Genomic DNA, 16403 nt, shown 5'->3' with positions numbered 1-16403 from the left:
CATACATTTGTGTTTAAGTTTTGAATACTTAAGCTTAACTGGCTAAGTCCATTTTTAATTTAACAATTTATTGAGGTTTTTACAATTGCATAGGAATGGGAACGGAGATCTTAAAGTAAGGGAAGGTATTATTTATTCTGAAGTGTTTATTTCTTAATTAATTGCTGTTGTTGGTACAAAAATTTTTGCTGTTGCTGCTGCTGTAACATCTGTTGTTGGGCCAGCAACTGTTGCTGAGCTTGCAATTGTTGCTGATGAGCCTGCAACTGCTGATGATGAACTTGTCGGCGTTTCTGCTTCTCAAATTCAGCCAAATGTTCCTGCTGCTTTCGGACCAGCTCATCCATAACTTCGTGATTGTAGGTGGAATGAAGCATAAGGCCAAGTAAATTGGCGCGTGATGTCAGCTGTTGTCGCAGCACTCGCTCTTGCTCCATCAGGTCATCCATTTTCAGCCATTGACGCACTCGCTCCAAATCGATCTCAGCCCGACGAATCTTTTCCCAGGCATAGTGTTTGAAGCAATTCTTTTTCGGGGCACGGCAAAACTCACCAGTTGGATTGAAGACATTGTGAACGAGCGGAGCTCCACAGACATCCGTATCACTGACCTTGGGATCCTTGCTGTGCTCAGGACAAAGGACACGCAGTCGCTTGCAATATGTTTTGCTGGCCGGATTGTAGAAATCACAGAACATATTATTGCCCTCCATACGGGTCTTGAAAATGCTGCCAAAACTGGCCTGGGATTCATATTTGTTAAAGCATTTCTCCATATGCTTAATAGCCGTCCGCGAGTGAATCTCGTGGCCACAGGTAATGCAATACATGCTTTGCTCATCCTCGGCAGTATCTCCGTAATCCTGCTGCCGCGACGTGTCAATGGAACTCCGCTTGGCCCGGTCCACAACCATATTGAGCTCATCGGAACGCTTTTCCAGTTCGGCCAGTGCGAAACGCACCATCGACTGTTTCTGTCGTATGCCCTCCAATTGCGTACGGTTCTCCTCAGCTGCATTGCAGGGTGTCAGATTCCATTCCTGTAAACGCTGTGGAAGGACTTGGAATATCCGATTGGTGGCCAAATTGAAACCACACTTATCGCTACAGTATTTACTTTGTGGCCGTGCCTGGCAACGACAGCTTGGACCATGACATTGCCGCACACCCTCCAGCTCGGGATTTATGTAGATTTCGGGGCTAACTGGTGGCGCAGACATACCCTTGGGATTTCGATCCTTTGCTGTCGCCTTTTCTCGCTTACGGCCAGCGGCAGTTGTCGTTGTCGCAGCCATTCCTCCAGCATTTGCGGCCTGTACCACACATGTCCGATAAATGCAGCGCGGCTTGTGGCCGACACGAATACGACAGGCATCGCATTGATTGCAATTGGGACGACGACAGCCTTCACATGTGCCGCAACGTTTGCCACCCTTGGGCTCCCTGGCATTGCTGTTTTTACGCTTCATTGTGACGGCAGGCGCTGGCAGTCCTGGCTGGACACCACCAGCATTTGTAGACCCCAGGCCAGGACCCGGTCCCGAATTCGTACCACTTGTTGAGGCGGCTGTTCTTTCGGTGGCAACCAATCGAAATATGGTCTGTAGATCGGGATTCTCTTTTTTGCAGCGGCGGCAGTAATATTGCTTAATATGTTTCGCCTCCTTCTCGGTGATGCCAATGCAATCGCCATGATACCACTCCTCACAGCCATCGCAACCGCTAAAAACAATAACAAACAGTCAATGTTATGGTTATGCCTTTATGGTTAAATTGATCTAAACCAGTTTATTACTCACATCATAAACCTGGAACAGTCGGATGTGCGGCATATGCAATAAGCCTGATCATCCTGTTTGAGAATTGTAGCTATTTTGGATTTACGCTCGGGTAAATCGAATTCACGTGCAATTTCCCGCCGAATTTCCTCTTTCTATCCAGACGCCACGAGTCCCAGCCATAGACAATCAAAACAATGATTAAAATTATCGTATTTATTAAGTGAAATGCTTACGGTCTTTTTGTATTTCCTTTTTTCTGCCATGATACCTTCTGATAATGTTCCCAAAACGCTGAGGACCAACTGTTAGTGCTGGAAACAACAACTGTAATGTTGTCAATCGATACACCGATGTTAACAATTTTCTAACATCGATGATTAGTTTCTCCATGTTTTTATGTTTTATATTTTTTTCCTTTACGCCCACATATAAAATAAAAATAGGTGCGTAACATAATTAATACAACTTAGTCAGTACTTTAAAAAGAAAATCTACATTAACACTTATGTTTTTTAAATTATGTTGAATTTACAAAAATGTCACTCATTTTTTTTTAATTCTATAAGCCACCCAATAGTTGTGAATATATTTTTTTTTCCTTTATTTTCCATTGCTTCGTTGCTTATTTTTTTTCTACTTGTGTAAGAGAATTAAAATACAACAAACTTAAATTTAAAATTACGCTTTTAATACAGACAATCGATATATACATACGTAATGTAAAAATTAGAGATGGACAAAATTACTGCGACTGTGACTTGGGAGTCACATTGGCGCCTGTGACTGACTTCACATTGCAAAGATAATTCGATAATTAAATCAAAGAAGCTAACATCGGCTATGCCGAAGTTTATATACCCTTGCAGTCCTTGGTAATAATAATTTTACATGTTCAAAATTTGTTTTCTGCAACTCAATTCATCAATATACAAACAAAACAATTTTACTCCCTATTTTACAATTTGTTCTTCTTCTTCCCTTATTCCCAAAGCAAAGCAACGCACGATCACATTCATATTTTGGGATCTGGGGTTTTATATCCAATATTATCACATATGTAAATTTCATAGCATACTCCAATTTTTATGAAAATGTTTCTTCTAGTTCTTCTAGAGCTATATGATATAGTGGTCCGATCCTTATGAATTTCATACTTTATTTTTCCCGGGTAATAAAAAACCCCGAAACAAAATTTCAGACCGATAACTCTTAAGACGGCTGAGTAAAACGCATACGCACAGACGGACGGACAGACGGACATGTCTATATCAACTCAGCTTCTCATGCTGATCAAGAATATATATACTTTATGGGGTCGGAAACGTCTCCTTCTGTGCGTTACAAACATCTGACCAATTTTATAATACCCTCTGCAAGGGTATAAAAAGAAATACTTCATGGACAGATATTTTGCAAGATTGATCGTTAATTGTTATCGTCATTGGCAACCGATAGGATTAATGGCGCGTTTTGCTACAAATAATTTGTTGTTATTCTTGTAAAGAATTTGGAACACTTTATTTAAACAATGGCTGCTTTAACTAATTTAAAGCAATGTCCACCAGTCTCCATGCTTCCCGATCTGGCATTGCGACACAATCACATTCCCGAATTGGACCGATATCCGAAAATAAATCTCAAGAATGAAATCTTTAACCACAACACCGGTCAACGCTTTGTTGGAGGACAGAGATTTATGTCAGTGAACGAGAGTGTCCTGAAGCGCATTACTCGAACTTTCTTTGATGCCGGCTTTTTGGAATGCCTGGCCGAGGCTCGGAATGAGGCGACTCGTCAACAGGCTCCATGGATAGGAAAGGCCGGCGACCATTTAGCCCATTTGTTGGGTTTCCTCGGCTCATTGAAGCAAAAGGTATTTCCCTACATACAGGAAGTGGGCGAGGAGAGGATTGCTCAGTATATGGAGACAAGAGATTGGGCGACCTGTGATGTGAGATGCTTGGCCTGGCATCGACATTCTTTTAGACTGGCTGTAGTCGGAGGAGACGATGCGGTACGCATCTATCTCAAGAGTACCAATGCTAATCCCACTGTTTTGAAGGTAAGTCAGAAATAGTCATGCTGTTTTTTAGAAGTTTTTTTGAAGATTCCTTCAAATGAACTCGCCTCTTTTGCAGAGTCCATCACAAACACAAATCACTTGCCTGGAGTGGCGTCCGCTTTGCCCCGCGGAAATTGTTATAGGCTGCCGCCAAGGATTGTGCTTTTGGATTGTAGACAACAATGTCCAGTTGGGTCGCACAACTATGCCCACACAGACATTCAAGCAGTGAGTGGATATTATAATCATAGCTAAAGTTAACATTCAATTCATCTTAATACTCTTGCAGTCCGGCCAATCTGCCTATCACTTCTCTTCAGTGGAACAAGAATGGTAACTTACTAGCTACCTCATCTATTGGTGATCGATCTATACTCATTTGGGAACCGGATAGTGGCCAAATGCAAGTATTGAAACGTTTGGGACCACCCGGTTCCCTGGTCAAGTGGTCACCCGATAATGATTGGCTCTTTGCCAGCACTGTGGATCGGGTGTTTCGTGTGTGGAATTGCTATAACGAATGGACGACAGAACGTTGGGTATGTGGCAATGGAGGGACTGTTCAAACTGCATGCTGGTCACCTTGTGGACGTTTCCTGCTCTTTGTTAGCACTTCCGAACCTATACTATATCGCTTGCAATTTGTCCCGCAACAAATGTTGAAATGTAAGTAGATGTTCGGCTGTTTGGAAGTTAAGGGCAAATGTGTTAATTAGTGTCTGTCCTGAAAGTTTGGCCTGGCACTTGCACTTAGATTTGTCCAAGATCAAATTCTCGATTGATCACAGGTTGGCGGCTGTATCAGTTTTCAGACCGCCTGTATACGATCAATTACAAGCTATTCAATCAAAAATGGGGTCTACTTTATAGCGATACAAAGGAAACTTGTTGTATGCTAACTATTTCCTTCAATTTCTTCCACAGCAACTGATGACAAGGAAGTACTACCCATAGCGGACCTGAACGCCTGCAGCTTGGATGGTAATCAAACTTTAATCGGCGGCCCTGTTCAACAGTTGGCCTGGGATCCACATGGAAATTATTTGGTTATCACCTTCAAGACAACCAACTGCATTGCCGTCTTTCGCACTTTTATACAGAAATTCGACTTACAAATTTCGGCTGCCTATTATCTGAGCGGGGAAACTGCAACAGAATATCCCACCTATATATGTTTTCAACCCCTCTATAATGATAATGATAGATCGGTTTTAACCATTGCCTGGTCATCGGCACGCATTCAGTACTATGCATTTGATTAATTTAAATTTAGTTTTCAATCATTTTTAATTGGTTTCTCTTGTTTTGTAAGAATAAAAAGCGATGTTACATACAAAGAAAAGAATTGTCTAATGTAACATTTTGGAAACATTACTAACGAGGGAGAGAGTCAGAGAGACTGTATTAAGATTTGGATTTTAATTGACTTTTTGCGAACTCACGTCGTCCAAATCCTATTTGTTTATTTTATGAAGATTTTGTGGTTGAACATTATTGACTTTGGTATACATATATTGACTTTTACTCCACAATTGGAGAATATTTTATATAATTTTGGGATTGTAAATCAAATACGTAAAACGATAGTCTTTATTCTACTTACACATTTCTCTGTCTAATTGAGAAATATGTTCTACTCTCTCTCTCCCACAGACTGTATTTCCTCAAAACATCTACGGGAATATTTGTTTATATAGAATAGAGTGTTATTTGTATTACAAATGAATTGATTACATTATGCTCTTCTTAAACACACAAGTATAACAAAACAAAACAGTTAATAAAATATCAAACATACAATAATAATAATAATAATAGAACAAGGAATATATGATTATATAGGCTACGCCAAATTACGCGTAGGCGGGATCACACTTGGAGAAAATACTACAATATATATATATATATATATAACATACATTATAATGGAAACATATATCCATTCAACACAATACTAACTAAAGCCCTATTTTTGTTTTTTTTTTCTTTCTTTTTGAATATTCAATAATATTGTTTGGTCCCCTTGCTCCGGGCTCCAATTTGGTTTTGAAATTTTTTAAATGTCACCAAAGAAGTAACCCAATGCAGTTGCAGCCCGAGCACGTACAGTCGGATGCTCGTCCTTGAGCAGTACTGAAATTTTGGTAGCAACAGATTCTGTTTGATTATTTCGCTCAACCAGAAAATTGTGAAGAATGCCTGGAAAAAAAAAAAAAACAAAATAGACTTTAGAAGAATGATCTAAATAGAATGTATATATCATCTTCTGACTTACCTATAACTATGGCGGCACTGCTACGAACCTCGGGCCATTGACTACGTAACTTTGGCATACAGGAGTCAATAAAATCCTGAATATGATCACTTAACTCCAAAGCCTACAAGATTTAGAGTATTATAATGAAGCCCTTATCACTCGACTATGGCTACTTACAATAATTTTAACAAAATCCACCACAAACGTGGAAAAATTGAATTGAATGTGCTCATCGGCCAGCTGTTGTTGAGCCATCTCTATTACTTTTGGAGCATGGAGTAGACGACACACATGCTGTAATGTGCCACGACAGGCACTGCAAATGGATGGGGCGTCTGTCTCACTGAGATGAAGGATCAATGGAAACAGATTGGCAAAGAGTTGTTCGCGTAGCGCCTCCATGGATGAGGTGGGTGAGCTGCTGCCATCGTCATGCTTGTCCTTGCAGAGATCGCCGAATAGAATGATGGCTGCTTCGCGCATTTCCAGTGAGTAATTGCCAAAGAATGGGCGTATTCGAATGGCCAGGGACACATGAAAAGATTCGACACGTCCGCTGGGCAAAGCTTGTAGAATGCTGGACAGTCCGCGCATGCTCTCCAGCGGTATATTGATGAGACAATCGCTGACTGTATCGTCTACGCCTTTGAGGAGGGCGGCTATGGCCATTTCCGAGTAACGTGTCGCCTCAAGTTCACCCAGTTGGCCCACATAGCCCATGCCCTGAATGGCTAGACCACGGACAACAGCATTCGGATCACTAAGAGCCGCATTTAGATGCATTATAATACAATTGGACAGCTCCACATTTGGTCTAAGCGGCACCAGGCGTGAATAGAGGCCAACAGCGGCCACACGTTGGCCATCATGCAGAGAGGCAATATATTTGCCCAATGAATTAACCAATTGACGCATCTGTGGACTTGACAACTGCAACTGATGGCCAAGACCAATAGCCAAGGGAGTGAGCAGCTCAATAAAACCATTCCAGTCTGTGCAATTGGCCAGTTGCGGATTAACAGTAAAAACAGCGGCTATTTGATCCATTTCGAGATTGGTAAGAAAGGCCTGAAACGTTTCCAATGCTATTTGACAAGGATTGATCTTGATGAGCTCTTTGTTTGGCGTAAAACCAAATTTCGATTTGTTCGACTGCTGCTGGCTGGGGCTGGTGGTCAATGCGGAGACATGAATTGGAGCAATTAGATTGGTATAGCTGCTCAATGAGGTCAATAGAATGGCAAACATATCTGCAAAACGCATTTCCAGTTGCTCCCTAATATCCTTGCAGGGCACCATCTCATGAAGGGCACAAAATATTGCAAACGGCTGTCCACTAGCCAGACGTGGCCGATCTGAGACCACGCCATCTGGCGATGGCTGCTCATGCAGACTCGCTCCGCTCAACAATTGCAGAAAATTGTCCAGCACAATGCCAGTCAATTCGGCATCGCTGCACACAAGATGCCAATATTCAATCAAATGATCATTATGGGGCAGCGGTTGATTCAGCATTTCGGCACAAACCAATTTGGGATGATGTTTGGTAAGAGCAACCAATGCCTTGAGCACACCCGACTTGGCCCGCGGCACTTCACACTGCTGGAGGGCCAACAAACTGTCCTTGACCAGATCGGGTATGGCATGAAAGAGCTCCGAGCCCTTTTGTTGAATGAAAAACTTTAAGACCACACTGGCCCCAATGGTGGAACTTTGCTCTGGATCGTGTAGCGATTGTAGAAGCGTCTTGCTACAAAAAAAAAAAAAACAGAGATGTGGATTAGTTTATTTTCAGGAAGATGGTAATCTCTTTTAAGTCGCCTTACCAGAATTGCAAATACTGGAAACTAGAGATCCGTTGAGCAATCACCTTTGCTATGTCCCCAGCTAGATTATAAATTTGTTTCGAATCATCCGTTATGATGTTCTCCTTGATGATCTCGATCTCCTTGAGCCAATCGGCGCTGGCATCAATGCTGGCTATGGTCAATGTCTCATAAACGCAGGCGATTTCCAAGGTCTTTTGCAATATATCCACCGACACCTGACGCACCGTCCCATTCGAGTCAATGCAACGTGGGACTATCTTGCCCAGCATTTGCCCCGTCTGATTGAATTTTGAGGGAGCTTCACAGCCAATTCGCATCGATTTGATATAGACATCGAGTGTATTATTGAACACATGGCTGGCACAAATGCGTACCTCGGAGTTCTTATCGCGTGTCCACGACTCCAGAATGCCAATAATTAAATCGAGCGTTGAAGGCGATGCATCCTGTTCGACTATAACCCTAACGAGGGCATTTAATTGTGGCAGCGATTCATTCAAATGTTTGGCCAAAAAACTATTACGCTCATCCTCTTCCTGGGAATCAAATTTCATTTTCAGATGCTGCGCACAGCTAAAGAAATTGCGGCAAGCAATTTCAAAAATAACCCCACCATCCACACAGTCGCCACCGCCGGAAGTGTCTCGTGTAGTGTCATCATTCATTTCGGATGCCCCAATGCGTATGAAGTCTGTTCCCAGTTTCAGTATTACCGGCAGCAGGGGAAGATCACTGAAGGGCATCTCGATTGGTATGCTGAACACAGTTTCCATAATCTTTTTGCGCTGCTTTAGTGTGCCAGGCAGTTCATCCTTGGTCACAATCAATTGATGGCATATGCTAAGCAATGTCTGCAGTATGGCGCTCATAATCGTTTGATCTTTATGCCCGGCCAGCTGCTGCATTAGGAAAGTCATTATAATGTCATCATCGAGATGTGGCACCGACTGCAATGGATCTGCCTCATCCATTATGCGGCCAAAGGCCTTGATCACCAGCAAATTACTTTTATATGTCTCCAACTCTTTGTGCGTGTCCTTGATAAAGTGTAAATTGCTAAAGAAACCAGTCGAATGCTTTCGTCCTCCCATTTGGGCCAATTCGGTGAGCTTCTTAACCAAATGTCCTAAATGTTGACGGGCTATATAGCCCAAAGCCAAAGCGCAGGGCTCTATGCGTTGCTCATATTCCGAATTCTTTACATGCTTATCCAAACGCTCCTGCCGCGCTGTGGTAACAATTAAATCAATTTTCGTATGGATGCATGCCACATCGTTTACTTGTAGGAGGCTCAATGCTAAAGCTTGCAGCAACATGCCACGTTCGGCGGATAGGTCTGGTAGATGCCATTCAGAATGTGGCATTTGCATGGGATACAAGTACATTTGATCTGCCAGCTTAATGGTCAAACGTTGGGCAAAACCATCGTCAAGATTGGTCAAAAATTCATTGGTACTAAGGATAAAGTCATGAAGTTGCTGGCGATACGAACTCTCCTGATTAATGTGCAGCATCAAGTCAGATATACGACGTTCCCATAGTTGTTCCAATGCCGGATTCAGCTGGGGATAATAATAGCGCAGGAAACTAAGAATATTTGAGCAACGTTTAATACACTGCTGATTGCCCAACAGAGCCAGACAACGGGCATAGATTGTTTCTGATGTGGGCACCATAACTTTGCCGCGTTTCACTACACTTCCAGCGCCATTTGAACGATCATCGCCAGCTGCCCCAGCTGGTAATGATTCAGCTCCTCCACCTGCCGTTTCGTTGGTCTCTTCGCCAGCTATTTCGTATTCAATATGCGGCGATTTGGCAAATAAACTGGCCAAACATTTGGCCAAATTTCCACAGATCTCTGTATAGTCAAGTAGAATTAGATAATTCAAGAGCTCCCGCTTGAGCAGTTCGTCCAAAGTTCCCACTGTGGAGGAGAGCATAAAGAGAGTATTCTCACAGCTCAATACCAAATTGGCATGCTCCTCACGGCTGCCCATCTCCTGGTTAATCTTCTGATATTTGCAGCTATGGCGGACAACAAACCAAACAAACTCCTTGTCTCGGATGTGTGACTTCTGGGCCAAGGCCACGATTGTCTTTAGCAGGGTTAGCTTCATTTTAACGCTGCGTTCGCTGAGAATCATCTGCTTTAGGCATTCGATGCACTGCAGCAAACGACTTTCAATGTTTGCCGCGCAACTATTTAGCAAATGGGTGAGAATGAGCAGCGATTTAATACGCTCCCTTTCGCTATTGTTTCGCAAGTGTATCAGAACAGTGTCCATGATTTTGATCGAATAATGACCGGCCAAAAGGTGAAAGCAACGCAACACCTCATAGTGTCCCTTTACGGTCTGGGGTTTCTCATAGTCCGGATAGACGCAGACCAAATCGAAGAGATTCGAGACTAAGACATCTATATTGGCATCCAGCACTTGGGCATGCAGCGAGAGATTCGTTTTAAGCACAGAGCATAGGAACTGGGTGACTGCATTGCGATCCACACTGCGACGGTATAGGGCCAAAATTTGAGGCACTAGACGACCAGCTTGATCCTGTATGCGATCCTTTGGCAAAAGTGGATACATACTGGACAAAGCTTGCAATATTTCCACACAGACTTTGGGTTCACGGGAATGTAGCCATTGATTGAAGAGTACATCATAAGCCACACTTATCTCTGTGGAGCAGGATGAGGATTCAACTGATTGTTGCTGCTCTTCTTCCATTAATGCCTCACTGCAACGTCCAATGGCATAGGCGTGAGCCTGCTTAATGTGATCTTGCTTTATGCCACCCAAATGCGGAAGACATTGTGATAATATTGTCTTAATATGTGGCACTACACCAGCCGAATTGCCCATGGCCAATTGGCCAAGGCATTGCATTAGCATGAAATGCGGTACACCCTGACTCTCGGCGTTGGCCGCCTGCAATGCATCCATGACCAGGGCACATCCCTCATTGTTTCTTCCAATGGCCACCAATATACGCTGAGCGGGATTCTGTATATGGGGCACATGCTCTGCGCTTCTTGTTAACTCCTCGATAGCCAATGTAATCAATTTCTCCAGGGACGTTTTAGGTAGAGTAACGTCTGAGCCAACAACTCGCCTGATGCAGCTGTAAATATGATTATTTTTAATAAGCGAATCTCTCTTCTGCTTGTATTTACTTACTCCAACAACAAGGACACAACTTGCTCGTTCAACTTTGGATTTTTAAGGCGATATTCGTTAAGTATGCCAATGGCTGTTTCGGAATGAGTTTCCAATATCTTAACAATCGCCATTTGCATAGATTGGCGCACTTGTTCATCCTTATCGGAAAGTCCCTCGAATATATTTTGCATGACACCTGTTGAAGTAGGCAAATCAATAATTAAAGGCCATTAAATCAGTTTACAGTGGGTGAGGATTATTTTTGAACACATATAATAAGATTTCATTCACTATTCAGACCTTGTTCTTTCCAAAAATCAATGGAATATGATTAAACCAAACAGATTCTATGTCGTGTCATTGTAATCCAAAGCTTAAACCACAAAAAAAAAAAACAACAACAAAAACTAGAGCATACATACAATAATCAAATATCTATGTATATATGTATGTACACATACATATGTAGATATATTTTGATGATATTTTAGATTGAATCATCCCAGATAACAATGACGCATGGCTTGAAATAAACAACTAACAATAATGGGCCCTTTTAATTAATACAAATAAATAGTTACATTTTGCTAGAGAAATATACACATTAAAATTTAGTTTGCATTTTTGTGGGTGTAATTGTGAAATACATTTTGCCTCTCGCTTATTTCAATGTGTGCGTGTTTGTATGTGTGTGCATGTGTGTCTGTCTATTTCTCTTTGTATCTATGTCTTATTAACTGACTCCAAAAACCGTTATATGGTTTCCCACCCCCCTTCATCAAACACACACACACACGCACAGAGAGAGACATAACTTTGATTTGTTAGGAGCGAAGGGGTTAGACCGAAAAGGGCAATATCAACAGGTCCTCCCCTAAAAATAAACTGAAACTAAGGCAACAACAAAGAGGGAATCCCAATTCACGCATGTGTGTGTGTGTGTGTCGTAGTATCCTGGCGCCAAAGCTAATGCGTAGATGTATATTTATACATACATACAAATATATTTAGCACAGGACACTGAGCTGGGTCTATGAACTGATGATGACAATGACTGATTCTGCAGCTTTGTATGCTCTTTTTTTTTTATCAGTAAAACCTACAAATAGAACGCCCAACTCTCACACATAAACACACACACACACACACACACTTGAAAGTTGGCAGTGTGTCATATTGGTGTTATTTTCCTTTTTTTTTTCTACTGCTTTCTTTTGTGCTGTTTGCAGTTTTACCTTCCAGTATCGATGGCTTATCAACTGTTCCTGTCCCTGAACTGGAGGCATTTGCTCCGGCTCCACCACCAGCCACCGGGCTTTGGTGACGGTGGTCCATCTTCTTTGTGGAATTACGGGTTCTCTTCCACTTCTCCAGCTTGGCTAAGATTTTAATTTTAGCGTTTTATTGCGACTTTTGTGGTGAACAACAACAATAATAAGCGATACGATGGGGACAACAGCACGAAATTGTTTGGCGATGCAGTGTGACCAGGTGCAGCCAACAAAGAAAATACTAAATTCCGTTACACCCATTTGAAAAGAAAAACCTATCGGTTAATCGACATTTCGGAGCAAGCCTATCGGTTAATCGACATTTCGGAGCAAGCCTATCGGTTAACCGACATTATCGATAGTCACAATGCTATCGATATCTTCCCCAAGTCGGCGGCAAATTTAAAAAGATGATGTATTTTGTTGGACCTCTTAAAGTTGCTCTTGAAATTGTCTTTTATAATTTTTTAACCAAATCCATCACCATAGGGGGAAAAAAAACAACAGCCTTCTGTCTTCCTAATTTCATTTTTGCGTTCAGCTCAGTAAAACACTTAAAATCTACAGAAAAATTTCTTACATTGATTGATCAAATAATTTTGATAATTAATAATTCAAAAATGAATGAGAACAAAAAAAAGGAGTTGTTCCCTTCCTATGTGATATGAGACATATTCAGTTGTGATATGATTACTACCAGTTGATTTTTATATATTATTTTTTAGAAATAATCCCACACAATGCCTTCATTAGGGGCCTGGGAAAATGTTTAGATATGTAAGTGTATACTTCTTGTGACCTTCATTCAGTCTTCTCGCCACCATCATACATACAAAGTGATATTACCCATTTCTATATACCCTGCACGCATAGGTAGAAAGAGTATGCTTAACTTAAATTAAGCATTTTCGTTTGCATATTCTATGTATATCCCTGATACCAAGAGATATCGCAAATCAGTTTTGAAAATATGCAAAATGTATTCAAAAATTTTGGTTTTTTATTATGGTTGCTACAGGGTACACTCGGGCTCGGCTCCTCAGATCCCTCCGTTTCCATTCATTTTTATTATTGTATTATTAAATATAATGTATGTACATGTATATATATATTTTTGTTGCTTTGCAATTAGCAAGCGTAAATTAAACTGATAAGCTCTTTCCCACGAGCAAAAACTATGATAAAATATATACTAAAAAGGAAAAAAAAACGTTTATTCAATAATACAAGATATAACATGCATGATATAATGTATTTTTTTCCCGCAAAAGAAAGACAAAAAAGGTCCAAAAAGTTTGCCTGATAAAAATTGTTTTTTTTTTTTTTTCTGGCAGATATTTTTCATATATATATATGATATAGTACAATTTTAGTGACTTTCAGTTCAGACATTATTATGTGCATCAAACTTATAGGTAAGAAAATCAGAATAGATCAGATATGAATATGACCTATGTAAATGTGTTTATGTATTTTGGCGGATCGTTTATACCCTGTAGGTATTCCAAACATCCCAATGTTTACTTCGTAAGTAAATTTTTAATTTATTTAGTACACAATAATTTAAAAAAACCTATATATAATTACTACTACTCAATAATTTTAGCACTTTCGAACTTATTAATAGATATAAATACATATTTAGGTTCCTAACTGAAGCAATAGTTAGTCTGTATTACGGGTTTCGGTCTTTTGGCAATAACATTTTAAAAGCCTTTCAACAATATTCACTCTTATCGCCATCTGCAACCGCATAAACCGTAGAAACCTCAAAAGTGTTCGATGTGATAACTTTATCGCTATATCCGAAACATATGTTGGCATAGTTTATTTATTTTCCAGTTGGTTCTAAACAAAACAAAAAAACGCACAACTCGAGAAAATGTTAATTAAAAGATACTGCAACTAACTTAAAAACAAAAAACCTTAAACTAACATAATTAAAATAATAACAAAAATGAAAATCGATAAGACAAGAAAAATTTTAAAGTGGTGTATGAGAGAAGGGCTAAAGGATGGGAAGGGAGGGCCTCGTAGTTTTATACATTTCATGAAATTTTAGTTGATATTTCGTTAAATTTTTTGCTATTATTAATTTATCAATTCAATTAAAGGTTAAGCTCTATTTGATTTATTTTTTCTTCAATCAAAATGTATTACGAAAATTAAGTCTAAAAACCTTAAAAAAAATAAATGTATATATTTATAAAAGGCTACAAAAATGTCAACAGAGTCTACGAAATATTGGTTTAATTATATTTCGTAGACTCTTTTGGCATATTTGTAGCCTTTTTGGGAATGCTCAATAGAAACAGTGGCGGATTCTCAGGGGATTAAATGAGGGAAATTTTCCCCATAAAACGGGATTTTTACGATCTTTCCTCAAAATTAGCGATTTTCCCCAATGAATTCCCCCATTAAAATTATGAACTAGATTCGACAACGATAAAAAAAATGACATATTATTCTATATATGCAAATATTTTTATAATCTTTGCATGGGGGAAGAAATTCGCTACTGCGTTTTGTATTTATCCTAAACAAAGGTCGCTAGGAATATTAAAAACATGAGTTTAGGGCCGGACTTAGAGAAATTGAGGCTGAGGGGCTGTAAAACTTTTTGAATGATTTTCGAAAACTTACTGAATAAGAGAAAATCAGGGCCCGGGGGTAACCATGTTCGGGCCCCCTACCTTCCCTTCAAATAAATCCGCTATTTTCGACTGTGATGTGCATATTTTTTTTAATCGCGGGCCCTTGTGAAAACTGCGGGCCCGGGGGAAACCCACCCGTCACCCCCCATTCATTGTTTTTGCTGTTATTTGTTGCCCCAAGTACGAGAGGACTCTCCCGCCCCATGCCTAAGTCAAGCTCTCTATGAATTCTGGGCCCATCTCGTCTCAGCAACCTAATGTTTGCTCTATTTATTGAAAATTTTCACTTTTGTTCCGAGTTGTATTTGCTATTGGCAAGCAGTTTCAGTTTTCCAACTTTAGATGTGAGTTTAATTCCAATTAAAGTGACTTTTCATTTACGAACGAAATAAAGCCGAACATGAAAATGAAATAAAAACAAAAAAAATATATATATACACATACATATATATATATATATATATATATATAGATGAATGATTTTTTTAATCTCTCGAAATCTAAAGAGTGGCCAGCCAATGGGAGCATCGAGCGCCCTCATTGTGTCAGCCAATCGGCGTTGGCTCAGACTCAATGCCTGTGGGTAAAGCGCTGAATAAAGAGAGAGAGCGAGCGCAAGCGAATGAGAGCGAGCGAGTGTGTGTGAGTTAGTGACGAGAGCGAGGGAGAGCGCTGAATAGAGCCATTTCGTTTGCGTTAAAGCATTTTGTTTATTTTGTCGTTGTTCTATCATTACCGTTGTTCAGTACCGATTTAGTAAGACACGCGAACGGATCGGTTCAACTACTATAATATACAAATAAACATATGAACATCTAAATAACTATATATCCAGCTGAATCTATATATTTTTCATTATTTTTTTTACTGTTCTTCTAACTAAATAAACTGTGTCACTTGACATTCGTCTCTGTGTGTGTGTGTGTGTGTGAGTGTAAGTGGGTGTTTTATGTGTGTGTGTGGGTTAATTTTAAAATTAAAAAAATAATAAAAATAATAATAATAAAACATTCGTAACCAATTACAAATAAAATAAACTCAATTGCAAAAAAATATGAAAAAGTTTCTAAACAAAAAACAAAAAATAAACAAACAAAACAAACAATAAAAAAAATCACAACAAAAAGTTGTTAAATGATTTTAATTATTCTATTTTTTGTGAGGCAACAAAATTAACAACAACAACAACAATATTAAAAACTCAAACAAATGCATCTAAATGATTTATTGTTATTTTTTTTTTTTTTGTTAACAATCGAAAAACAAAATAAAGAAAACAAAACTATGCAAATTAAATTAAATAATATATGTATATTTAAATAAATAACCAAAAAACTTGAAAATGTGTCTGTAATGTTTGATCTTGGCCAGCAAATATTGAAAAT

General features: G+C 39.7%; 3 protein-coding genes across 3 annotated transcripts; 1 reads left to right on the top strand and 2 right to left on the bottom strand.

Moving 5' to 3' along the window:
* Positions 1–12: 12 nt before the first annotated feature.
* LOC6649292 (CXXC-type zinc finger protein 1) lies at positions 13–2188 on the bottom strand. The gene is made up of 3 exons (XM_002070962.3): positions 2015–2188; positions 1800–1933; positions 13–1722 (listed from the first exon to the last, which is right to left on the bottom strand). Exons 1-3 carry the CDS (start codon positions 2042–2044, stop codon positions 147–149), a joined length of 1740 nt encoding a protein of 579 aa, XP_002070998.1. The 5' UTR covers positions 2045–2188; the 3' UTR covers positions 13–146.
* Positions 2189–3214: 1026 nt separating this feature from the next.
* On the top strand, positions 3215–5185 carry LOC6649291 (aladin). The gene is made up of 4 exons (XM_002070961.3): positions 3215–3843; positions 3920–4071; positions 4133–4509; positions 4768–5185. The coding sequence occupies exons 1-4, from the start codon at positions 3310–3312 to the stop codon at positions 5103–5105; spliced, it is 1401 nt and encodes a 466-aa protein (XP_002070997.1). The 5' UTR covers positions 3215–3309; the 3' UTR covers positions 5106–5185.
* LOC6649290 (maestro heat-like repeat-containing protein family member 1) lies at positions 5124–12578 on the bottom strand. Its single transcript, XM_002070960.4, has 6 exons — positions 12329–12578; positions 11112–11289; positions 7927–11055; positions 6278–7850; positions 6119–6221; positions 5124–6042 (listed from the first exon to the last, which is right to left on the bottom strand). Exons 1-6 carry the CDS (start codon positions 12426–12428, stop codon positions 5900–5902), a joined length of 5226 nt encoding a protein of 1741 aa, XP_002070996.1. The 5' UTR covers positions 12429–12578; the 3' UTR covers positions 5124–5899.
* Positions 12579–16403: the final 3825 nt, after the last annotated feature.

Source organism: Drosophila willistoni (assembly GCF_018902025.1).
Source record: "Drosophila willistoni isolate 14030-0811.24 chromosome XL unlocalized genomic scaffold, UCI_dwil_1.1 Seg141, whole genome shotgun sequence".
Taxonomy (NCBI): Eukaryota; Metazoa; Arthropoda; class Insecta; order Diptera; family Drosophilidae; genus Drosophila; species Drosophila willistoni.
The sequence above is the reverse complement of the archived record's forward strand: the minus strand, read 5'-3'. Positions and strand labels throughout refer to the sequence as shown.